Below are 27311 nucleotides of genomic sequence, written 5' to 3'. Positions count from 1 at the left end.
CTTCACAGTACTGTGCAGCAAGAACATACTTTGTTTTAAGGCAGTTAAGAAGTAACAAAAAAGTTAAGGTATATTTGTTTTAAAGGAAAGGAAGAATTGAAGTACCCACCTATTAATTATTAGATAAACACGGCCATTGACTTTGGCATGGCTATGAGGTGGGAGGTGAAAGCAGAAGAATGCATGAGATGAAAATGGGAAATAGAGAGAAAAGGAAACCATTAAATAGGAACAAATGCATTTTCTTGTCTACCAAGAGAGACTCATTGTCATAACAAAGCACAATCTGAAAGCTTAGAATACACCATGCAGTGAAAAGTTGAGGAAGCTTATAAATGCAATACTTCGACATTTAGACCATATGCAACTTCAGCTAGAACTGCAGTTTCTTTTCATAGACCCCAAAATGTGAGAACAGCCTCTACTGCCTTATCTCAAGTAAGCCACAGAATATTCTGCATATTTTTAAGAATAGCTACTTTCTGTCCCCTCTATTTGCAGCTGGCAGAGCCTTACTCTTGAACTCAGTCTGCAAACTTTGCCTATGTGAAGCAGCATCTTAATACATGAACAGTTTCAGCAATTTTAACAGGACTTTTCAGTTAGTCACAAACATAATACCATAATCATACATTGCAGTTCAGGGGCAGATGGAGGAACTGGAGCTGCTTTCCCTGTTACTGTCATGACTAGCTCTCACCTGCTGTGGTTGTTTTAACAAGTTCAGTATTAAAAGGATTGAGTTCTGTCTGCTTACTCAAAATTAAGGTTCAGTTTCTTCATTTAAATTTTTTTCTTTGTTGCAAAAGAAGCAGCATAAAAGCAGGTTTTAAAGGTAAACGAGCTGTTAAGTGAATGCTCGTGTTTTCAAAGCAAAAGGGAAAATGAAGTTTTAGTGGCTTTGTAAGAAAATTGCACATATACATGAGTCTTTAATCTGTGTTTTAATTGTTCCTGCAACTTATTGCTATTGTTAGCATTGCTGTTAAGCTTCATGCATCATCAATACAAATGTCAGCTGAGCTCTCATCCTGAAGGTCTGAACTATAAAGTTGACATGCTCAGTACTGATTTATTGCATCAAGAGGGAAGAAAACAGCTGGATCTTCATACGTCAGACATTGTTTATCGTAATACAAACCAGAAAAAGTGTTCTGATTTGGGTAGTGGACACACTTGTGAAAGTTTCTGAGGAGGAACAAATTATATTTGTGATAACTGTGATTTTGAAATACTGCTAAATGGCAAATGTAACACATACACCACATTTAAGAGTTAAAAATATCTGGCTACTCATCTAACAGCTCAATACAATCTATTACGCATTTAGATTTAAAAAAATAACAATATAGTAGCAAAAAGCTAATGATATCACATGATCCTCTTCACCTACCACTTCAGTAAAAAGCCTGGTGCAACAACAAATGTCTGCTTTCGGCACCCTATCTCAAGGTAACTTCTTCCTGGCAGAAATGTCACTGACAACCAATAAAATCTATGTGCTACAACCTTCTTTTCTGATACTAGTCTTTTCTTTACTTTAATTCTTTTTGCTCTCAACAGGACACTGAAAACATTTTGTTTCTTTACTTTCAGTGGTTCCATCCTCCGAGGATGATGTGACTTTAGTCACAGTGATTGTCTTCATGCAGGCTTTTGGAGAGCTGTAGCTAGTATTTTGGTATCTTTCATGTATAACAGAAAGATTTGCAAGTAGTAGTTTCACAGGCAGAGAGTGCTGTACCATGAACCCACCTAAACCCTGGGAGTGCCACAGGTTGTCTTTTCCATTTTGTGTCTACTGGATCACACTAGGAGTGAGGTGGAAGCTGTTTCTGTGTTAGTCAGTGCAAGTGCAAAGTGTTTGGGCTACAAAAGAGCTTGTGCAATTACTGCAAACTGTAGTGCATTCCCCCAAATGCCTCAGCCCAGGAACAACCCATGTTTCAGCTCAGACACCTATCTGGGCTCTAGTTTCAGGGCTTGGCTGCCCACTTCAGAGATGTTAAGATGCACCTGCTGCTGCACAAGAAGTCTGCTATGTGCAAAGAAAGTTTGCTCACAGGCCATTTCAAAGGGCCCTTGAATCTACCATCAGATTTAGCAATTCAAGAAAAGCAAAAGGAAAAAGTATTTTGCAAACAGTCATTTGAAAAGGTAAGTTAAAAAAAATTGCAACATTGTTAGGAAATTTTATCAAGTTTCATTTGTTCTTGTTTTGGCAACATTTAAATACAGAAACCAGAAGCATTCTATAAAAGTAGAGCTTATTCACATGCACTACTGATAGGGAACACAAACACTTGTACCATACATGGTAAAGTTGCTTCATATTCAATTGAATGCATGAAAAATATCTGAAATGCTTTTGTAAATCTAGCAAGTCCTCAAGCAGAATTCTCTGTTAAGAAACTGTCGTTCCACAACACACTGTGGTGTAGGTGATGTTATGCAGCTAATCCCCATTCACAGAAGTGCAGCTGAGTTAAACTTATCATTGGACAGGTAAACACTCTAAAAATAGTGTCTAAATTAATTGGTTTCTTCAGAGAATTAGAATAAATGTCATTGCATCGCATAATATGACACTATGTACTATGAAACCATTTCTCTTTCTTATGCTTCTGGAGCATGATCCTAGGCCAGATATGTTTTTATGCAGGAGAATATGGAAGAGTTAAACACAGGAAAAGTGAGGTCCCAGAATCATGAAAAAAATGCTAATGAACTTCTTGATGAGATTGCTGAATACCCGAAAGAGCTAGCATAGCCAAGGGTCAGTACTTTAAAGGGTGACCACAGGTTTGGGATTTTTCCATTTCTGAAGTTCAACTTTACAAAAAGACCTAACTGTCCAATGCAAATGTGATATTTCCAATCTTCCTTTGGCCCTCAAAATTGACATTGAAAAACAGAAGTGACACAAATTAAAAGCCATATTTCCTATTATTGACAGGACTTACGAAAAGGCACACATAGCAATTAATCATCTAACTCCCATTAAAGGTCAAAGCCAATGAGATAAATGCAGAAATACCATTAGTACCTTTGAAAATGTACCCAAAATGAAAAACTTCAGTGTGTAGGGGAAAGTGGGGGAAACCAGATACTTTGGTTGTCGCTTGTTTAGCGGGGTGCTGGACACTGAGCACCTTCTTTTTAAGCCAGATAGTCACAGCAAAGGCAAAAAACATCTAATGAAAAGTGATCATTACAAGACAGTCAGAAACAACATTTTTATACAGATAATAGCACCATTTACTCTGCTGCTTTACCTGTAAATAGTGTTGTCCTGTTTGCTGGTTACAGCTTTTAAATCAGTGAGCTGGAGAAAACGGTCATGGAAATAGTGAAGGTGTAAGATACACGCCAGTAGGAAGGAGGTGGGGATAAAGATGCGTGTGAATAGCTCAGCCACAGAAAACTGTTTTAAGCCAAGGTCCGCTAGTCTGGAAAAAAAAGTAAGCCACTAAGCCATCTTTTCACATCAAAATCTTTTTCTTGCCATGAGACATTATTATAAATCATTTGCAAAAGGAAATAAAGAGCTGGCACTCCTTATGTGTTTTTAGTTTTTAAAATTCTTCTAAACCAGCAAGTTTTACAATGCAAATATCTTGCATTTGGACTCAGTAACGTAGAGAGATACTTATAAACATACAGAGTCAAATGCAGAACCCTGCCATAGATCTCTTGAACAAGATGAGTTGGCTGTGATTGAAAGTCCTGCACTGGAGATCTACTCATATTGCATATACTTTCTCATGTAAGCTCTTGTTGAGAAATGCCCAACACATCATGAGGAGGAAGACACACAGCCCTCATTAACAGGAAGGCATGTCCACTTTCCTCAGCTCCAGACATCCTGCAAATCTACCCTTAATATCTTCCCAGATCTTGCTCCTATGGTCAGAGGTAGAGAGGAGTATTGGCACTGTATTGGGAAGAGGAGAGATGCCAAGGCCTTGGCAGCAGGTGAAATATGACTCTTTGAGCCCCTCTCATGCCCTTGCTCATCGCTATTGTTACACCAATAAATCTATGGCTTCAGAGCTGTGCCAAGTCAGCTATGCCTGGGGATGGTCTCATGATGTTCTTCCCACACAAGAAGGAAGACTGCTCTCAGATCATTCCACTACACTGAACTCAAAAGTCCAAAGAAAAAATGAAATTAATCAAAAACACTTACTTGTTTTCATCCAGGCCTGTCATGTTCTTCCACAAGCCAGGGAATGACTCAAACTGGTATGTATAGATGAAAATAAGTACTAACATCGTGTAAACAACCACTGACATCCAAAAGTATTTTAAAATCCTTCTCCACCATTCATAGTGCACCTGCAAATCACACACTAAAGATGTTGAAACAAGCTGAAGGCAAAGACACTGACAAAAGTACTGACAACACTGCACTGGCAAACAAAGACTAAGAATACTATTTTTCCTAGCTGGCCTGAAGTAAACAACGCTTAGCCAACAGCAGCTACAGTTCATTGAGAAACAGTTTTTATTCCTGATGCACATGCACCCAAGTGCTAACTTTTGTGTAAAAAGGTCTGTTGGGACATGGCCACAAACATAAAGGGGCCAGGGTCACTCAGTTTCATCACCATTAGGTGATGAAAGTCCAAGGGGAGAGGGACTCCATGGTCATTGATGTGTGGAAGATGTGTGGACCAGCTGCCACAAAAACTGGTGGCTATGTAGGATGTGCACAGGCCCAGAATTGTCCCACACTGGTTCCAAAGCTCATGGTGATGTAGGGTGCAGTCCCAGAGCACAGGTGTGTATTGTATGCATCTAATTTATGTGCACTTTGCCTGTCATTATAATCAAAAGCCAAAGGAGAATTACTCTTAACCCCTTCAAATGATCTTATTATGTTGCATCTAACGAAAGAACAAACACATTGTTTATTAATTCTGTTTGGAGCTATTTTATTACCACATTAAATGTATGAACCATTGTATTCAAGGACAACACAAGTGTATTCAAGTTAACACAGTTCTCACCTGATAGAGGGCCACACAGAAGAGGAACAGTACCATATAGATGATTTTGTACATGACAATTCTTCCCTCAAAGCTGACAAAGAAGAACATGCCCCCACAGACGTAAATCCAGTACTTGATGAACATAGCCATCACCAGCTTCCCCAGGACTTTCATAATATCCTGTTCATCCTCATCATCCTCTTCCTCCTCCTCCTCCTCCTTCTCTTCCTCTTGTTCTTCTGCCATTTCTCCCTCTTGCAACTCCTCTTCTGCAAATACAGAGTCACATTTGGCCTCTGTCTGCTTTGGGGACTTTTAGTAAGAATTGAAATGGGTGGAAAGTAAAATCTCTGCACACAACACAGAAACTTAAAACACAATATTCACAAGAGACTCTATTTCTGAATCATGCATGCCTCCAGAGCTTGGGAAAGAGTTTTAACTTTATATGAGCTTCAACCTGCTCCTGGAGCCATACAGTGCATAGCCATACATCCTTACCAGACACCCATCTTCACTTTGTCTGAAACGCAGGCAGCTGGAGCGGAAAATTAAAGCCTAAGTGTTGTATAATGGATAACAGTCAAAACACTTTCCATGGCAATACCTATACTCCCAGGCAAGAAACTTTTTGAACTGGAAAACAAAGAACCCACGAGCACCAGCAGAAACCTCTCATCTTGAGTTTAAAGCTTAAACTCTCATCTTGAGTTTGAACCTCTCATCTTGAATTTCATCCTTTAGAGAATATTATGGTTACCTCCAAAAACCACAAGCAAGATAAAACATTAACATAAACCCAAACAAGCTTAAAAAATGTAAATGCTGCAGTAACACTGCTGTTTTTCAAAGAAACTATTACTTTTCCGGCTTCTTCTGCTGTACCTGAGCCATTGCAGAAAAGACAAGCTGCTTTTGCCCTATGAAGAGGTCAGGATTCCCCAGTTATTAACTTTGTGAGGCTTGTGGAGGGCAGAGTAAGTGTCCCCCCAGTAGCAAGTATGCATAAGCAAGTATCCAGATAACACGGCTTGTCAACCTTATAGCACATAGCTGTAATGCTTTTCTTCACATTGAGAACAATATCAAGACTTCACCATCAAAAGGCTCACCCACTCCTTTTGTCCCACTCACCATCCCTCTTCTCAAACTCTTTCCTTGCTCTTGCTTTGCAAATCTTTGCAGTGTCCAGCTCTGACACTGATCAAATGTTTTACTTAGACAAATACTGTAATTAATCAAAAAAGGCAGCTACATCACTGTTTCCCGGGCTGGCTTCCTACTATTTCAGTGAGTTGAACTTGTTCAGATCAGCATCCAGAGCGACAGAAAAGGGCAAGGAAGGTTTGGGGGAACGTGTGCCCAGTAGCAAAAGAGAGAACAGGCCACCGAGCTGTTAGATGAGCTGAAACTGTAGCAGTAAACTTTGCTCTAAGGTATGCTTCTCATAGCATGAGCCGCTGCACTGAAAATATACATGCTTATTTTCCCATTGAAATTTGTAGTTTAACTTCTGGTTTTGTACAAGTGTTTATGTACAAACACAACTTCCAAGGAATTTAGCAACTGGCTTTTCCTATGTAAACCCTTGTTCTCCTGTGGTTAAACTCCTACAGAAATCAATCTGCTGGTTTCAGTTTGGGACACAGGAGTAAACTGATTATTTGAAAGTTCCATGACATTTCTCAAATAAGGCATTTCACTTACCTTCTCCAGTAAAGAGAATTCTCATTTTATTTGCATTTCTGAAGTTCAAATGTGTTTTATTTTTATATCCTGAGAAATAGTTGTACATAGATTTTGTAATATCTTTCTTTGCTAATAACAGGTATCTTGCTAATTGCTTTCAGCATTACAGAAATGCAGTAACTGGAACTTCTATCATTACTGAAGAGCTAAATTGGAGCTGGCTTTACCTTTTTCTTCATTTTCTTCACTTCCAACTTTGACCTCAGATAAAGTAGCTTCTTTTAGCCGAAGTGCTTTCTGTTCAGTGAGGTGTTGCCTAAGCAGTAGCCAGAAAGTAATTGTGAAAAGAATCTGCAAACAAAAATCAAAACAAAAACAACAGACTAATTGTATATCCTATATCCTGCTAATACAAACATAAGCTTTCATAAATTCTGCATGACTTTCTTTTCGCTGACCATCAGAAAATGGTAACAATGGCATCAGTGTCAAAGTGCATCTTTGTGGAAGTTAAGTCATTTAGAAAATGTGTTGTATTGAAAACAACTTTATTTCATTTGCACTTTTCCATTGAGTAATTCACTCTGCATCTTTTCTTAAAGGTATTTACCTACATAGTTCTGTTCTCCCCCATTCTATTCAGTTTTTAACTCCTGTCTTATAAGTTTAAGGATATTCTCATTATATACTGATTATTATAATTTCTACCTGTCCATTTTTCTTCAATTTTCCCTTTTTGCAGGGAAGAAGCACAGGTAGGTGAGTGCATTGTCCGAATTAGGCTTTGGTATATATCTTAAGTCTTTTGATTTAGGAGGTTTGGTATTTCAGGTGCTTAAATGCAATTAAATTAAAAATAATTTTTTTTTTCTATGTCTTTAAGTTACATAAGACACAGTCAACTGAATATGCCTTGCATTTGGAGCAGTTACAAGATTTAAGATGGCTCTTAATTCTTTGAAGAGCTTTAAGAGATGATAATTCTGTAACAGCAGGATACCTTAGAAATAAATAAATCTCTTTAATGAAGACTGCATTTCTGTGTTTTGCAAAAAGCTAACTTCAACAGCTTGCAATACTGACAAAATTCAGAAAACAGCATGATGCCTATTCATCACACACTTGATTTTATGTTTACATTCTTCAAAGTTTCCATTGATTTCAGTGGTGCAGAACAAGGGTTATTTCACTACTTTATAAGCTAGAAGAATAAAATCTCAAATAGGAAACATGTAAGAGCCAAGTATTTTGCATACAATAGAATGACAAGGCCAGTAGTACAATGTAAAGAACTCTCCTGTTTTTCATCTAACGTGCAAGTACTTCATGGGGGAAAGAAGAGGTCCCAGGCTAGCGACAGCTGTTTTCACTGACTCTGTGGCTAACACTGAGCTGCAGCAGAAGATTTTCAGCCTGTATAAATTGTCACAGCTTCTCCAGACACCTCCTGGAGCTCTGGCTTCTGCAACACAAACCGCTGACGTTGTAAAACACAGATTTGTTCTGCAGTGATTATCTCCATCTCCCCCCTGCATTTACTCCTCATTCTCTTTGACATTTCCAGAGCCAGAGCTGGTTCTACGAAAAGTCTTGAAGGGTTGTAGATTAAAGAAATATTTTTGGTCCACCTTTTACAGTATCCATTTTATTTTCTTTTCAGACCAGGAAACATACACATAGCATGCAGAAAATTATGCAGAAAGAATTAAAGTACAGTTCTTTTTATTTTCTTCTCTTTGCAGAATACAGTATCCAATTTTTATTTAAATTCAGCCTTTATTCAAAGGGCTTTAAACTAGGAATAATGGGGAGGGACAGAGTTACTAGCAGCCTTGAGAGGGAGTGGTGGACAGGGCTGACAAGCAAAGGGCACCTGGGGTGCTGTGAATGAGAGGAAACACATAATCATCTAAACAGGACTTATGTGGGGTCACCTCAAGCATTTGTATGTAAGCAAGGAAATGCCTTCAAGGCACCATTACAGGGCCTTCCAGATACTTTCTGGGAAATCAGCATGTCAGGTGCCTCTCTGAAGTGTCTGTACACTAATGCATGCAGCATGGGGAATAAACACAAGGAATTACAGACCTCTGTGCAGGGCTATGATCTTGTTGGGATCACAGAGACAGGGTGTGATGGCTTGCATAGCGGCAATGGAGAGATACAGGCTCTTTAGGAAGCATGGGCCAGGAAGATGTGGAGGTAGAGTTGCAATTTGCATGAAAGCACAGCTGGAATGCATGGGCTCTGGCTGGGGATGGATGATGAGCCAGGTAACCTGGGAGGGTTATAGAGACACTGGCCAAGCACGCAGAGACATGGTTAGAAAAGCCAAGGCCTGAAGTTGAGTCTGGTGAGGCATGTCAAGAGCAACAAAAAGAGCTTCTGTAAGTACATAAGCAGAAAAAGGAAGGCTAGGGAAAATGTGGGCCCACTGCTGAGTGGGGCAAGGGCCCTGGAGACGCAGGACATGGAAAAGGCTGAGGTACCAAATGCCTTCTTTGCCTCAGTCTTTGCTAGCAAGACTGGCCTTCAGGAATCACAGGTCCCAGAGACTGTGCAAAAGTCTGAAGCAAGGAAGACAAACCCTTGGTGGAAGAGGATCAGGTCAGGGAATACTTAGCAAACTGAGCATACATAAGACCATGGGTCCTGATGGGATGTACCCACGAGTGCTGAGGGACCTGGCTGATGTCATTTTAGAAGCTACTCTCAAGAACCTTTGATTTATTGTGGTGACTGGGAGAAGTGCCAGAAGACTGGAGGAAAGCAAATGTCACTCCTATCTTCAAGAAGGGCAAGATGGAGGATACAGGCTGATCAACCTCACCTCAATCCCTGGGAAGGTGAGGGGGGTGGGACATTGGAACAGGTTGCCTAGAGAAGTTGTGGATGCCCCATCATTGGAAGTGTCCAATGTCAGGTTGGATAGGGCTCTGAGCAACCTGATCTAGTGAAAGATGTCCCTGCCTGTGGCAGGGGCGTTGGACTAGATGATCTTTAAATGCCCCTTCTGACCCAAACCATTCTATGATTCTATGATTCTAAGGTGATGGAGCAGCTAATCTTGGAAACCACTTCCGGGCACAGGAAGGACAACAAAATCATCACCAACTTGATAAACTTCTACAATGAAATGACTGGCTTGGTAGATGAGGGGAGAGCAGTGGATATTGTCTGTCTAGACTTCAGGAAGGCTTGTGACACTGTCTTCTACAAAATACTCATAGACAAGCTGATGAAGTATGGGCTGGATGAACAGACAGTGAGGTGGACTGAAAACTGGCTGAACAGCTGAGCTCAGAGGGTGGTGATCAGTGGCATAAAGTCTAGTTGGAGGTCAGTAACTAGCGATGCACCCCAGCGGTCTATACTGGATCCAGTCCTGTTCAACATCTTCATTAATGATCTGGATGATGGGGCAGAGTGTACCCTCACCAAGTCTGCCAATGACACAAACCTGGCAGGAGGGGCTGATACACTGGAAGGTTGTGATGCCATCCAGAGGGACCTCAACAGCCTGGAGAAAAGGGCTGTCAGGAACATTATGGAGTTCAACAAGGGGAAGTACAAAGTCCTGCACCTGGGGAGGAACAACCAGTTCATGCATCACTGGGGGCTGCCTAGCTGGAGAGTAGTTTGGCAGAAAAGGCCTGGGGGTCCTCGTGGACACCAAGTTGAACATGAGCCAGCAATGTGCCCTTACCGCAAAGAAGGGTAATGGTATCCTGGGATGCATTAGGAGAAATGTTGCCATCAGGTCAAGGGAGGTGATCCTTCCCCTCTACTCAGCACTGCTGAGGCCACAGTTCAAGAGCTGTGTCCCATTCTGACACCCCAGTACAAGAGAGACATGGGCATACTGGAAACAGTCTAGTTGAATGGCCACAAAGATGAAGGGGCTGGAGCATCTCTCCTATAAGGAAAGGTCGAGGGAGCTGGCACTCTTCAGCCTAGAGGAGAGAAAGCTCAGGGGAAATCTCATCCAAAGTCTATAAATACCTGAAGGGAGGGTGGAAAAAGGGTGGAGCCAGGCTTTTTTTCAGTGGTGCCCAGTGACGGGACAAGAGGCAATGGGCACAAACTGAAACACAGGACTTTCCCTCTGAACATCAGGAAACACTTTTTTACTGTGACAGTGACTGAGCACTGGCACAGGTTGCTCAGGGAGGTTGTGGAGTCTCCATTCTTGGGGATATTCAAAAGCCATCTGGGCATGGTCCTGGGCAATCAGCTCTAGATGGCCCTGCTTGAGTACAGGAGTTGGACCAGATGACCTCCAGAAGTCTCTTTCAACCTCGACCATTCTGTGATTCTGTGAAATTCACAGAGTGTATTATATTCAGCGTAAAGAAACCCACTGGACATCTTCTAACAGTTTTTTGGATGTGGCCAAATCATCCTATATACACAACAGTTTCCTTTCAGCTAGTTTTAGATAAGATACTTGATGATATAGCTAATAAGAAATAATGTCAAAGGGACTGACATATTAAGACAGTTAAAACTCCTTAGAGATTTACAGTCATTCAGAGAAACTGTAGAACTTCTCTTGCAGGACCCCTTAGGCTTTAGCTCTTTTACTGAACTAGTCCTACCTTTACGAGAGAAATAATACAGCACTCACTAATTTTCAAATGCATTAAAGACCCAGAAATGGTTGTCCAAAGGACACAGCCAACAAGGAAAATCACTTACAGAATCACCTTAAATAGTAATTAGGGGTCACAAGGGAAGTGATTCACTTAGCGCAAGGAGAGCAGTGCCAACTAGATGCACTCTCTGAGACGCCCCTCTGGGGTGCTCTAGGAAACAACTTCCTATTTCTGCTCATTCCCTCCCCCAGAAGCAAACCTGCCAAACAAAATGCATTTTGTACTGCTTTCAAGACATCAAAGAAAAAAAATCTATCATGCACTGAGGTCAACAAAATCTCTTGTTTCTGACCTAAAACAGATTCCAACTCATGCTGCTTCAGGTGTAAGGAGAAAGAATTAAAGCTCAGTCACAGCTATGTACTGCTGCTTATGCCATATCATAAGGGAGTGACTAGTTTTGGTAATTGCACTGACACCACAGTTCCAGTTGCCATCATATTAAGAGATAGACCTGACATCCCATGCGTATTAATCTAACAAATCAAATCACATCTAGTTTTGTATCCAGCTTACAAAACCAAACAAGTGAGCAATTTCCCTCCACTAAGAATTTTCTACAGAATTATCATGAAAATCTACAAAGATGTCTGAAATATTTGCTTAACAAGCAAGAAGCAATTTTCTGAACACTATTTTGTAATGACTTATTCTTTATTATAGAACTGCTACTGAACATGGTTATACTGAATACTGAGGATTCACTCTTAAAGAAATGCCAAGAAATCCACATTTTTTATCACCATATATTTTGTGGTTTCATAAATAAATCTCAGCTGTTTGTAATACCTACCTTTGATGCCAACTCCCCAGGTTCCTTTCTTTCTAGAAAACCAGATACTTGAGGAAGCTCGTCATTCTTGAGCTCAATACTCCATATATACTGCAACGTTAGCAGTAAATTTCCATAGAAAACCATGAATGGTGAACTGATCATGGCATATTTCCTTCGGTCCCGAATCATCCACAATGTGCAAGACCAGATCAGTAACACAAAAGTCAACCAGCTGTGATACGTGATACTCCACGCCTTGTGGAAGGAGGAAAGAGAGGAAAAAATGTTCACAGATACATTCACAGGAAGAACATTGATGCATATTGCCAGCTACGCTTAACTTACACTTCTCTACTTCATGCACATTTTCATTGTCATGAGACTCTCACCCATATGAATCAGCTACTGGGCCAGCTAGAATAAACCCCTTGGAGAACATGCAGAAAGTGGATTCTTAAGAATTCTACAGCTGAGGACAAATGCTGCTTTGTGCATTAACTGCACCTTGGTAAGGTTTGTAAGCAGACTCATTGCTTCTGATTACACCAAACTAAAAGAGATGGAAAATACAGACTAACCTTTGGGCACACAGGTTCTTCTTGCAAAACTCGCAGCAAAGAATTCAGAGTAGGAATAGCAAAACTTATTCAATAGCTACTACATTCAGGGTCTGTGACAAACTTATAAAACTATGCTAACGTCATACTGTTCCAGCTTTTGTGGAATCGATTTAAAATGGAAAGCTACGGTATGCACACACGGCACACACCTAACCTGAAGAACATTTAGTCTACACTAACTATGTTAGATTACCTGAAATACTCACAACTACAGAATGTTTTCTGTAGCTTGCAGAAATCAGTTACTGAAAACTGCTCTATTAAACACTCAGGGAAAAGGATTGGGGTTCTAAGTGTTTTTAATTAACATTATGTTATCGATTTGGGACTAAATTCAGCTATATGTATGCTGGTATAACTGTGGAATGACTGTCAATAAAACATTTTAGATTCCTTTTCAATGTAAATAGAAAAGTATGAATCATTAAGAATTTTTCAATCAGTTTAGCTCAGCCTCCTTGGATATGATGTCTTTTAAGGGTATGTGAAAAACACTAATATGCTACTTCTCTGTCCCCGTGTACTAAAATAACTTACACTGAGCCATCTTTGGCTATGGTGTAAGTGGAACTTGCATCAGATCACAACATAAATTCATAAATGAATTTGGGCCACATAAAATAGGGATATGTCACTAAGAAAGAAGCTAGTAGTGTCTCAATATTAAACCAGAAGAAAGCTATTCCAATGTGTCTTCTGCTTTGATATTGAGAGATACGACCTTAGAAATGAATTAAAAAGGAAATGCAGATCATATGAAGCATGTAAGTTTAAAAAATAGGAAAAAGAGGCATTGTGTCAATATGAAAACAACTACTTGCTAATGTCTCAGAATGCATCAAGCCAGATCCAGATTCTGCACAAGGAGTCTGCTTTATTTAGTTGAGAAACTTTTCCTGTTAAAGGACAGCAAATAAAGTTTGAAACTTTATGCAAACAAGAAGCAGCCAAGCTAATTTGTTTTACCATTTTTAATGCAAAATTGGGCCAAGAAGCTTTATGGTTAATTTCATCACAGTTGAAACCCTTCCAAAACAGTAAAAGCAAAGCTTGCATTGGGAATATAGAGATCTAATCATTATGCTGAAAACTTGCTACAGTGCAGCTCAAGGTATTTGCATCAAGTGGGCTTAAAAGCAAGCAACAACATGAGAAAGAGAAATAAGGGCAGTAAGTAAAACAATATCAAAATCTTGCTTGGCACGAAGTTGTATTGTCCTTAAGACCTTTCTGTGCCAATAGAGGAAATCAAGCTTTACGGATTTTCTCTTCTCAGAGAGTAAGTGGATGCATGCTTCCACCTGAACTAGGAACTATATTTCTTAAATTTACTATACCACTATGAAATGCTTTAATTTTGTAGGCAAATTTCTGAGTGGAGCTTTTTGCATGCTTTTGCATGACAAGCCTGAATATACAGAAGCTGTGGAATCAATGGAAAACTGAGCCCCAGTGGTTTTCTAACTTCCAACAGACAACAAAACCCAGGGCTCCCAGTCCTGGAAAAGTGATGCTTTACCCAGAACCCAACATGTTGCCCTATTTATAGGTCTATAACAGGCCTGGGAATTATGCATTAATAACCTAAAATGGACACAAAATGATGCAGACACCATACAGATATTTGCTAACCCTGATACAAACGCTTACTGAAAACGAACCAATGAGATTGGTCTCAGGAGAACATTGAGAAGACCCATTTATTTGTAAAATTAACAGCATTATTTTTCTGTTGCCAGTACTTACCATCATAGCTATCAAAGCACAAATGTAACTTTGTTTCATAATAAATTGGAACACCGAGACCAGGGCATGTAATTTAACATTTTCTTTTTCCTCCTGAGCAACTTCCTCTTCCTCTTCCTCCTCCTCCTCCTCTTCCTTTTCTAAGTAGAAAAAGAAATTCTTATTCACAATTCATGCTGGTCTAAAAGTAGTATATGCACTCTCTCGTGGAATGGTTTACTTGTAATCACTCTCATGGCTACTTCTACAGCAATCAGCAAGCTCAAGATGGGAGCCAAAGAAAAATTACATTTAAGCACAGTAAAGCAACACAAAACCCACAGTCACTGTGTTGGTAGGAAAAGTATTTTGGATAGTATATGCCCACAGCCCAGTTTACAAAATTGCTGTGTGGTCAGCCATCATTGTAAGGTGACAGCAATTATTTAACTTCAACAGGCCAAAGACCTTACCAAAATGAAAATAAATGCTAGAGGCAGTGAACAGAGACACAGAATAAGAAAAAATACGGAACTAAAGGTAATTCCCAGGCAATTCACTACCTGACATACCATCCGAAGGCTCCCATTTGTACTGTGGTGTTGAGTACATGTCTGCTTTGGCTGGACCATTTTCTAAAGGCAGTGTGGGGTGGATGGTGTGATAGTCAGCAGGGTTCCCATTCACTGTTACCAGCAGCACCTGCCAGGACAACAGGGAGAGGCACTGCATTTAGGGTGGCTCTTATGAGAATATGACTCCTACTTCTGTGCTTCGCTAGTGTTGGATTGCCAATGTTAAAGGAGCTTAACAAGTAACTGCAGTTACTTCCTTCCAAAGAAATTGATATGTTATAGTCATGTTGCATGCAAAAGTAGCACATAATAGCTTCCAAAATTAATTTTTGTTAGCTTTTTATGCAATCTCAATAGAATTACAAATTTGTTTCAGTAAAGTTCTTCAGCAAACAGTAAAATGCTTCTGCATCTTTGAACTTCTATAAACATTTCCTTTAAAAGATTTCAATTTTTTTAAAAAAAATTCCCAGAATGTCACATTGCCTTAGGTAACACTTCAATTTATACACAAGCACTGTGAAAAGGAATAAAAGTGTGGATACACAAGCAAAAGCAATTGAGTTACTGCAGTCATCTGAGACATGGTAAATAACTATTTGCATACTCTTGGCCGGTCCTACCTATGAAATTAAACGGAAAGAAAAAAACAGTGTAAAGGTGGACTAAGTTAACACATCCACAGCTGGGGAAGGCTAAGGCTGACCATGTGGCTTAGCACACAAACAGTAACTCAATGAGCCCATCTGCAGACATCCTGCCTTTCCCAGGTTAAACTGGCTTTTTACAGCCAGGCTAGGAAAGTGTCATTATAGATCCTGCATTTAAGTTAAAGCTGTAACCAAAAATTCATCCTGCTTTTTAGGCAAACTAATACGTCGAGGTTTTCAGACTTCAGTTCACATCTAATTATTTTCAGTAGTTATGAAAGTAACAGTCATAAATTACTTTCAATTTTAAATTATTACTGGCGAGATCTACATTTGCTGCCGTTAATAAAACCACTTGTGGTAATTATTGTTATTGGTGCCACATTTATGCCACTTGGTAGTACTAATACAACACTCTTTCATTTTTTTATTTTTGTGAATTAAATTTCAGCCCTTGTGCTTGTTTGGATTAGGGCTCCAGCAACCACAATCATAAATATCTCTTGTATTGGCTGAAATTCACATGCAATGGGTTACTGATGGTAGTACACCCTGAAGACTGACTTCTGCTTAGGCTGTGAGATAGGAGCATATTTTGCCTGTTGAAACTATGCACAGTCATGTGTGGACTGCTTCAGAATAGTATCTGGGTTATGTTCAGTTATATTCAGCAGCTACACCAAGCACAGGCTGTGGAGCACAGTTAGATTTGGTTATAGCTGCTCCCAAAGTTCATCTGCATCTCCATTCTTCTGTGTGTGCTGAACAGAGGGGATGCTTCTGCTTTCAGTCTGCTAGGGTCTATAGCAGTCAAGATAAATGGATCATTCACTGTCTATTCAAACAAAGACTTGGATTTTCTGTAATCTGTAAATTGAACTCATATGTGTTGTCAGTCATGCTTTAAGGGCCTCCGCATTTCAACACAAATGAAAGAAAAAAATACAGAAAAGAAGCTAAATCAAGTTTAAATATGGCTTGCATTAGAAAGCATATTTTGATATCTTACTTAAACCCAATGAAATAGCATAGATCATTTGCCAGTCGGTACTACTACTACAAGTATTTTAATTACAAATGATCAGTTTTAGGGCTAATCAGTGGTTTCTCAGTGTAATTATTAAGGAAGCAAAAGACAATTATATTTAGGATAATCGAGGTTATAGGGTAAATAGCAGGCTAAGCAAAATAGATAAGTTTTAAAAATGTCATCTAAGCTTTTATCTGTATATATCAGTGTAATCTGTATTTACACACATTAAGAAGAATTACAAAATTACAAAGACTAGTAGTATACTAACATCCGATGGCTTGTATTCATCTTGGGTCATTGACAGAAGCTGCAAAAAGCAATGCAAGGACAAATTATTAAAGAAGCATGGCTCAAGCGTTAATAAGTCTAACTTTTTGAATACATGCATGCATATTTGCTGACTTTTGCAGGTTTGCACTAAGAAATTCAGAAAGAATTCTTAAAAAGCCAGCAGAATTGTACACTATGCTCCATAAAATGACATTTAGTGTGCCATAGCATTGACATAACATTATTGTATGTTCCTGTGAATTCTAAACCAAAACTGAGAATGTTGCATTGAAATTTTAGATACTAGGTCAAAGAATTAATCAGTATGGCATTATACTGATTAACTGCTTTCTAATGTCTTTCTAATGATCCAATGCTTAAAAACTAAGTTTTTAAATGATCATTAGAATTACTGTAATTAGAAAAACACTTCCAATGAAACATTTATACTAATATAAAATGTGCTGCTTCATTCATTTGCCAGTTCTTTTACCATTACTTTTATTATGGTGGAGTTCTTGGGGCTTGAGTATATGTGGCTTAACAGAGTGTTTGTATATCACAAATTTGACTGCAAGTCATCAAATGAAATTTTGCACTGCAGCTGGTGAGGACAGATGGTAGAAATCTGGACCTTTCCAAGAGCTTTGACACCACTGCCTTACCTGCCCTTCTACAAATATCCAACAAGGGCACCAGTATGCTTGGAGGAAGATAAGATGGCAGTTCCCCCTTACCAATGACAGTGCTAATTAGAAGTTACAAGGCAAATTGGATCTTTACATCAGGATTTAGATCCCGAACAGACTTTCTAGCTATTTTGCACAAAGATAACGGCCTCATGACAAAAGCCTGGCCCTAAACTTCTTAAATGTGGAAGCTGAAAATACAGAGCATAGAGCGTGCTCCTCTTTTACTTCCTTACACTGGCTCTTGTTTTTGTTTTATTAATTTTTTAAAAATATATTCCTACTCTGCCACACAGCTTTGATATTATATCTGATTTATATAATCAGATGTGAAGATCTTCTTAATTGCAACCTATATAATGCTGCTTCCCTTAATTTCAAAGTAACTATGATAAAATTAACTGACTGATTGAAATGCATCTAATGCAGAGACCCTTCCCCCTCCAGCCTTACTTTTCTCTCATCAGTTGTATAGTGGCTTGCATACCACAGACTGCGTCTTCTCTCCGCTGTCATTGGAATTGGGCTGCAGGCTATTTCTTTGTCATCTTCCCTGCTAACAGACTTCTCTTCATCAGGCATCTGCTAAACAATACAAATGACAAGACTAGTTATAGCTCTCTAAATAACATTCTTACCAGAGGAATTTAAATTTTCCCTTAATTAATGTTCCCTCTCCAAACCATGTCTTTGAAACACCTTTTAGTGTCTAATGTACTTGATCTATGATAGATGACTCTTACTGGATGACGTTTTCAGAAATGATGACAGAGCTTTTCTATAACTGCTAGTCTGTCAATGACAAGATGCTTCCTGAGAGTTACAAGACACCAGAATTACACAGACCTCCACATCCTACCTTACTATATAGTCATACCATAAGCTAGGATACAGATGTTTCATTTTCAAGGCAGTGTATTGAAAGAAAATTCACTCTTCTCATCTGACTATATATGTGAAAAGCCATTTCTGCTTTACTAAACAACAGAAGAACTGAAAAGATCAAAACCTTTTAAACACACTTATCTACCATTAAAGGCTAACCTCAGGCACCAATCCATGCCTCAGTACGTAACACAGTAGTCAGTGCTGGTCATCCATTTAGGCTCATCTAGTCTAGCTTCTGAGTCAAGCCATAAAAGTACCTGTGTATGCTCATGCTCATGTGTAGGACAAGATGATTGGAAAAAGCCAATATGGATTTACCAAGGGTAATCTGATTGCTATTTATGCTGAAAGAGGCCCAGTGGATGAAGGGAGAGCTGTGGATGTCAGCTACCTTGATTTTAGCAAAGTGTTTGACAGAGTGTCCCACAACATCTTTTCTGACAAGCTGGTAAGATATGGGCTTGACAGATGGAGCACAAGATGGATGGAGAGCTGGCTAGACTGTCTTGCTCAATGTGGGGAAATGGCTCAGAGTCAAAATGATAGTCGGTCATGAGTGGAGTTCCTCAGGGACTGACAGTAGGTCTGGTACTATTCAGTATCTTCAAAACTATCTGGATGGAACGCACCCACACAAAGGTTGTGGATAACACTGAACCAGGAGGTGAGGTAGATGGGCCAGAAGGAAGAGCCACCATACAGAGATAGGCTAGAGATGGGCCAACAAAAAAGTCATAAGGTTTACAAAGATCAATATAAATTCCTGCAACTGGAATAAACCCACATAATAGTAAAGACTGGACAGACTGGGTGGGGAGCAGCTCTGTGGAGTAGGCCCAGGGGGTCCTGGTGCACAGCAAGCTGAACATGAGCCAGCAGTGTACTCCAGCAGCTATGAAGTCAAACATATCCTGGGCTGCATCAGCAAGAGTACTGTCAGCAGATCAAGGGATGTGATTATTCCACTGTACCTGGCAAGTGTCAGGCCATACCTGAAATTCAGTTCTGCCATCCCCCAGTTCAAGAGAGACATAGAAAATCTGGGGAGGGTCCACCAGAAAATTGCCAAGATGGCAATTGGGTTGGAGATGGGAGGACTGGAGAAGTTGAAGGATGCAGGAATTGTTTTTTTTTCAGCCTTCTAATACCTAAATTACAGTTTTAGAGAAGACAGAAGTACTCTTCTCACAGCAAGGCATGGCTATAGGACAAGAGGCTAAGGGCATAATTTGCTTTAGGGAAATGTCTTCTGGATATGAAAAAAAAAAAGTATTTCACTGTGAGAACAATTAATCATGGGCACTGGCTGCCTTTGCTGGAAACATCCAAGATTTGGCCCTGAACAACCTAATCTGAGGCCCTGCTCCCACAAGAAGTTGGATTAGGTGGTCCCCAGAAGTCCCTTCCAACCTGGACTGTTCTGTGACTCTGTGATTGTCTATGATCCACGTGCTCTATTTCACCATCTATGACAGGAACTATTACCACTAAATTGCAGAGGATTGCTAACGCAGTGGTCTTAACTCCATCTTAAGTCCATGGCCCAGCAGGGGTATGGGGCCTCTCAAACAGACTGAACATGGATGTTATTAAAGCACAGTGCCAAGTGGGAGACCTCGGTATATGTACATAAACCACGCTAGGTTACAGGTCCTCTTTGGGCTCCTCCAGAGCTCTTCCTGCACTGTCCCTCTTTCTCGTGCAATCTTGCACTTCCCAGCTGAGCTGTCACAAAGCAGCAGAACCTTGCTGTTCATACCAGTGAGAGGAGGAAGCTCAACCATGTGGTGCTAAAGGGAGGAAGGAGGTGCTCTGGAGCCCACGAGCTGCATGTGAAAGCTGTGAGCATCTCCAGCACAGTGTTGCTCAGCAGGATTCACTGGTCCCAGGATACCATCAGGGTGAAGCTGCCACTACTGAAGTTACTCTGCTCTCTACCTGAGCCCAGTTTCTCATTTTGAACCTTAGACCCTGACCCTACTTTTTATTTTCATTACGATTTGCCCTCTCTACTTCCTTACTTCCTTAGTTTTCTGGTTTCTACTCTCCTCCCAAGACTTCATGTGGTTTTTAGATTTTTGGTTCTGATGGAAATAATATGTATTCAAAATTTCAGAGGAAGGTACGCAAGAACATGAAGTGAATATTATGGAATAATAATAGCAGCAGCTATTCCACTCTGCCATCCATTAATGCCTGAATGTTTATCTCAAAACTAGTAGGAATGGTGAGGATTGAAAGGTAGACTTACCTATGCTTTGAAGTACTGCTTTAAAAAACCTGTCTTCCTATGCGAAAAAAGTGCTGCAGCGCTGAATATACATACATGTGATTCTAATAAATGAAAAGTGCTCGAGTTGGTTTCTACATTGCTGTTGAACTTACCTATTGAACTTGCCTATTTTGTCCTTTCTACTTAGCAGATACTTGTATTTCTGCTTCAAATGAAGTCTTACTAAGCTGAATTTTGGTTTGCAACAGAAATACGCATCTGCCCTGGTACTTGCTGTTTTACTTAAACTCTATCTACTGCCAACAAAGAGATATCTCACTGTGTGAAAGCTAGTTTTTGTCTGAACTTGAGGTGTTTCAAAGGCAGGGTCCCAAATTAAGCTTTTAATGGGAACTAGCTGGTGGTAAGTGTTCTCATTGCTTACATAAAATCAGCTGATGCAATAGAATAAGAATAAATCAGGATGCTGGGCAGAGGTCTGCAAAGCTATCCATGGGAACAGGACATCCAAACATCCTAGCTGGTTTTGAAACTCTCTCCATTCCAATCCTAACAGTAAGGTCCTATTTTTTAAATCTTGACTTAGATAAACAATGGTTATTAATTCAGTTTTACTTCTCAGAGGCAATGGTAGCACATTTCGCATACGATTGTGTATTTATATTTGATGGTAAAAGGGCATTCCTAGCCAAACTGTAAGATGAAATAAACTGATTCTGTGCTTAAAATACTTGTCACTGCCATTTGAAACTTTAATATAGATGTGGACCATAAAGAACTGTTTATCAACAGCATTTAGTTTGGCACCAGGGTGACCAAAACAATACCAAAAGACCTAAGGTGTAGACAATTATTTTAGTAATATACTTTTAGCCTAAGAGACTATAGGGAAGGGTAGGAAATTTTGTTTTCTCTTTCTCAGATGAGGAAGAAAAGTCAGAAAACACAGTACCAGTCATATGATTACAACCTGTGAGAGTCCTTTGACTTGTCTAATTCTTCCAGTTCTTCCACTACCTGAGCAACTCTCAAATGTCTGTTAATTCAAACAATTCTAAAAATCCTATAAGAGGACTCTACATTAAATTGCTGTAACTCTGTTGACTTGTGTACTGTTCCCTTCCACCCACTGGACAGAATGAATGGGCCCTATTCATATATTCAGTACTAGCAGTTACAACTATAAGCTGAAATCTCCAGAGGCAGATTGCCCCTTCTTATTGGCAGAGGTAGAATTTCACAAGACTCGATGCTAGAACAAATCAAGATCCAAAATAGCAGGCATAAGAAAAACAAAACTTCCACTGACCACCAAGGGCATTTTGCACGAGTAAGATCCATACGGAATCCCACACAGAGACCCTACACTGAAATCTCATACATGCTCTACTTTGACAGACTGTGGCACACACACAAAAAACTTCACCCTGAAACTCAAGATTTGAAGTGGGTATTGTTCTTGTAAAATTGTTCATCAGCTGCAATATTCAGAGACAATCTCAAGAGCATCTGTCTGAGAGACAACTCCTGCTGCAATCCAACAGGAAATTTGTTCACAGAAGGACCCCAAGATGCAATTCACACAAGAATGAAAAACCACCAGGTCTACGTGTCTTACTCTGTTTTTAGGATCTGCTACACCAGTATTATATTTAGTTTTTGTACATCTTTTTAGACTGAATAAATATTTCCTTATTCATAATGTCATACACATTTTGTTCAAAACAGGTTTTGTTCAAGAGATTCTTTTGAATAAAACTTCTAAGATGAGCCACTTTTTACTGTACATGACAGCAGTAAGCAGAGAACAACCGCTTTACACTAAACAGCACATAGCATATTGTCTTTGCCATCCATCCAACTATAGGTAGGTTAGTGGTGAGATCCTAAATACAGTGTAACTTTGAAATCACTGGGGATTACAAAGGCAGGTTATATACTTAGCTCCATAATGAATCAAATGCACCACAAATTCACAAGTCAAAAAACATTTCAATGAAACCTTGAATACAATTATTTCTGGATTTAAATAATTGAGAACGGAGTCTACCAGGAGAAAGCTAGTAAAAGAAAAATTAATTCCTGATCTCTTGCACCACTAAAGGAAAAACAAAATGCATATAGGCAAAAAAAAGGCCATAAGGAGAAAGTGTGTAAAATATGGTAAATTTTGCAAATCTCAGCATCTCTTTCTAATGAGAAATACTTGCATTGTTACATCCAGTGCATCAAAAATAAGCATTAATGCATGGGTATAATTTTCTTCACAATGTTCTCTTTTTTAAGTGTTCATTTCACTTCAGAGGGAAGCATCATTCCCCTGGCATTTGAAGTTCCCATGGGAGAGCCAAGACTTTGTATTGCCACTCGTGTAGCTATGGGTTTGAGAGACATTAACTTTTCTTAAATTCATCTCCTCCAATACTTACTTGCTCTAGCTCAATTGCTTAGAAAGCATCTCTAATTTGACTTGTTTCGAGTTCTCAGAGACTGATTTTAGTGTCTTATGGGAATATCCATCTCAGACAACACAAGTAGTCTAAAAGGAAGAAGTGCAGGCAAGTCCACTATAGTTCCTCTCTAGTCCCTGGAGGAACTTGCAGGATTCACTGTATCCTGAGACAGACACGCCCATTTCTCCTTTTCTCTCCACTGAAAAAGCACAGTAACTAACTTAGACCCAGCACCAAACTTTAACATGGTGGAAGTTGGATGAAAACAACCCTGGTACTGTAAATGAATTCCCAGAGATGCTGAGATCACACAGCTCCCACTAACCGCCTTTCACATGTGGTTACTCCTCTGTGAGTAGTTCTCATGATTTTACTACGCAGTTTGTGAGATGTGAAGTTTTAGTTACAGCCCCAAGGCTAAAACCATATTATTATTTGGAAATCTCAGTTTTCACTTAAGAAAAAGAAAAAAAAAAAAAGCAACTTTCCAGCTGCTGCAGCTGCAGAAAAAAATAATAGGAAAAAAACCTTAAAAGAACCCAATGCCAGAGGGCACTGGACCACAATCTTTTAAAACCTTGTGACTTTAGAAAAGCCAGTCTTAAAATTTCTGGAAACTTAAGACACGATTTTTTTAATAACTCAAGCTGACAGTTCTGGCATCATTCACCTTTTATTATGAAGCCCAGTATATGTAAACCCCAAATATCAGACATCTCAATTCAGAGGTGATGTATTTTGTCTGCCTTTTTAAATGTTAAACTGTTACATTATCCGTTATATGAAGAAACACCCTTAAAATAAGAAAACCTTCAAGATTTTTACTTGCTACTACAAACTCCACTAATTCACAGCTCAGTCATGAGTATTTTCATTGTGGTTTACAGCACTGCTAAACGTGAACTCTAAAATTCATGTCAAGCCTCATACAACCAAGAGATTAAAATAAATTAAAATGCTTAGGATCATCCTCTTTATACTCCCAGTTTCTAAGCTTTTAAGATACCTTTGGGTTCTCATATTCCCTTTTTCCTCTGAAACGGGAAGAAGTAAAAATTTACTTGTTGTCTCCTTTTTCTCTTGCTCTTAAATGAATGCTGGGATTTTCACTCAGGCACACAGACTCAGGAGGAAAAGTTTTAAGAAAATTTTTCTCCATCTATGATAAAATAGCAAATCTCTGTCTTGTCTTGCAGCATCCTGTGCCAGCCTGTACCCTGCTTCAGTCCTGCCAGACAAGCCCTGGGTGTTTGCCCTCTATTCGATAGCAACTACACTACTTCATATCGATACTGGCTTTCCAAATCAGACTAAGTGTTAATGCACTGTCATTGTAGTCCCTACATAAATAGTCCTGCTGACTTTAAGAATATCCATGTAACTGCTGCAAGATAAGACTCTTGAAGACACTTATCAAAAAGACCGAATTCAAGGCACCAGCTTGCACTTGCTATCTATTTCCCTTAACTTTCTTGAATGTTTGCACTTCTGTTTGCAAGTGTCTGTATTGGCCAGCCTCACAGTCATTAGTGCTAAAAAAGAGAAGGAAGTTACCCTTACAATGGGCTCTTGTAGCCAAAGACGGATAAGAGTTGCGAGGGTGTAGTACATCACCAGCAGTAAGATTGGATTAGCATGGTGATACCAATGTAACTCTTGATTTTTGATGATCATCCAAGTGCTTGAGCAGTTTGTCTGAGTAAGAGAAGTCACACCGAACAACCTGTGGATATAAAAACCCAACAGAATTAGAGAATCAATACCAAGTCTTACAATGTTTAAAAATTTTTTTGCTTACGTATAATACTGATTGCTCTGTTCAAAACCAGTATTTGCCGTCTCATCTAAAATGCAGCGAGTATTTTCATTCCACAATATTTAGTGAAAAGGAATGGGTTTTGGACTTGGTTTTCAACATAAAACATGGGTGTACAATATTATTACATCTACCACGTCCAATGTGAAAACTTTAAATGACCTGCACCCTGTAGGCCAAGAGGTACAGAAAAAGGAGGAGAGTAAATCTGGCTGTGAAGCCATTTGGCAAATCACAGCAACATGACATTTCAGGTTGAATGAACTGACATTCAACACCATTCCACTCACTCTGCCAGGACAGAGCTGTGAAGTACATCTCCTTAGCACATTGAACAGCTTACTGATTTTTTTTTTTTTTTACAGCTAATACTATTAATAATTTGCTATCTAATTATGTAAATACTTATAAACATACAGAACTCCACTGAATTCATAGCGGTTGTGAACAGAGAAGGAAAACATTCAGAAAGGCAATTGTTCTGTATGATCAAATCATCAAGGAAAAAAAAAGAAGAAAAATTAATTCCATAATTAGTCTTAATGTAGTTGCAGTATTAATACCAATGAGATATTTGACTATTTCTTGAAAAACTGGGATCTCACAATATTTCTATCAAGTAAGAAACTTATGCTGGAGAAAACACTTAATAAAAAAATCCCCAACATTTTAAATTTAAGACAAGATGTTAGATGCTTTGTAGATGTGTTAGATGCTGAAACAAAACTAGTAGGAAGTCAAAATTAATCTGATTCTTTCAATGTAAAGTATTTTGCAGAGTTCCAGAGATAGTGCACAGAGTTACCAGTAGCATATTATAAAGTTTTGTTTTATTGACAAAGCTTTTTCTTCCACGATGTGTGTGAAAGTTTTCAGTTTTTACAAGAAATAGTAAGATTATAAGAGAAGTTTAAGGAGAACTATTTCTTGACAGGAAAAAAAAACCCAGTCCATCATTACTCTGAAAGTGTAAACCAAATACATTAAAAAAAAGTTTTTCTGCTGGGGGATTTAATCGTAAATAGTAAATGTCTAAAATATTATTTCTTCCTTTACCTAGGTAGATCCAACATGAAAGGGTGAATGAATACAAAGAATGATATTCAACAGAGATGTACTACCTGAAATCTGCCCTTTGGCTGCTATAGAGTGAAAAGAATATGAAAAAGGAGAGGTTATACCTGTTCATTCACTGGGGGTTTGTGGCATGGGTCTAATACCATTAACTGCCAGAACTAGAGCTCTATAGCATTTTATTAAACAATTTATCAGCACTCACTTTTCGTTCTGATTGTCAACATGAGCCAAAGGCTATAAACTTTAAGACTTCTCAGAGCTTTTGGGTGGATCCAAGGTTGGAAAAGAAAAAAAAAAAAAAAAGATCTTGCATACAAAATAAATTATTGTAACTTAAAGGAGCTGACAGAGCTGTGTTTGGAGTTGACCCAGATTCAAACTTCTGTAGCATCCAAGCACAGTCAGGGCTGGTGTTACAGTTTGGCTCCATCTGACTGAAATTCACGCTGGATTGTATTCTGTTCATATTTCTATCAGCGTAGGGGAACATCTTGTTTTGTCTGCTTTCCCCTCTGCCAACTGACTTGTAATTTTTGCCCGTCAATGATCAGGGTTGTTGAGTAATTTCATCTTCTATCTCTATTTCACAACACATCCCTCCATCTTTTGTTCATTTTAAGCTTTTCTATGCAAGCACAGTATGGATCACCCTATTTCTGTTTCACAAACATATCAGAATCAGAGTGGAATCCAGTTCTTACTGAAGTAAGAAGTCTTTCCATTGACAGTGAGTGATGAATGTTTCCTACAGAAATGAAAGACCAGTTTCTGAAGTCCTTGAACGTTTCTGCCAAGCAGACATGATCTTCATATCACATATTCCATTCTTACAGTACATAGCATTAAGCACTATAACTACAAAGTCTCAAAAACTTGTGTTTTACTTTTATCTCCACTGAAGAAACATTCCACATAATCCTACCAGTTAGGAAATTTTACTATGTTTCAGTTAAATCCTCATTCTGTTAGTTCCATTTGCTTGCTTCAAATTATCCATACTTTATAATACAGGACTTAATTCTGCTCCCTTCTGGTCCTGCATTCACCAGATATACATAAGTTACAATGCATCTCTTCCCTCTTAGTTGCCACCTGACCAACCATGAATACATAATATTTAACCCATTTCACTTTGTCTCATAAATCACGAATCTAGAGGAACTGCTCCT

At 39.1% G+C, this 27311-nt stretch overlaps 1 protein-coding gene across 1 annotated transcript in view; it reads right to left on the bottom strand.

Moving 5' to 3' along the window:
- Positions 1–27311, bottom strand: part of PIEZO2 (piezo type mechanosensitive ion channel component 2) — a 326809-nt gene that overhangs the window by 78939 nt on the left and 220559 nt on the right. The window contains exons 8-18 of the mRNA XM_075704850.1: positions 24810–24972; positions 18129–18260; positions 16985–17023; positions 15019–15160; positions 14480–14610; positions 12132–12368; positions 6911–7034; positions 5013–5263; positions 4190–4338; positions 3276–3449; positions 110–151 (exon numbers count right to left, since the gene is read on the bottom strand). Of these exons, the coding sequence (XP_075560965.1) occupies positions 110–151; positions 3276–3449; positions 4190–4338; positions 5013–5263; positions 6911–7034; positions 12132–12368; positions 14480–14610; positions 15019–15160; positions 16985–17023; positions 18129–18260; positions 24810–24972 (1584 nt within the window). The remainder of the gene's footprint in view (positions 1–109; positions 152–3275; positions 3450–4189; positions 4339–5012; positions 5264–6910; positions 7035–12131; positions 12369–14479; positions 14611–15018; positions 15161–16984; positions 17024–18128; positions 18261–24809; positions 24973–27311) is intronic.

This window comes from Pelecanus crispus, chromosome 2 (genome assembly GCF_030463565.1).
Source record: "Pelecanus crispus isolate bPelCri1 chromosome 2, bPelCri1.pri, whole genome shotgun sequence".
Classification (NCBI taxonomy): domain Eukaryota; kingdom Metazoa; phylum Chordata; class Aves; order Pelecaniformes; family Pelecanidae; genus Pelecanus; species Pelecanus crispus.
The sequence above is the reverse complement of the archived record's forward strand: the minus strand, read 5'-3'. Positions and strand labels throughout refer to the sequence as shown.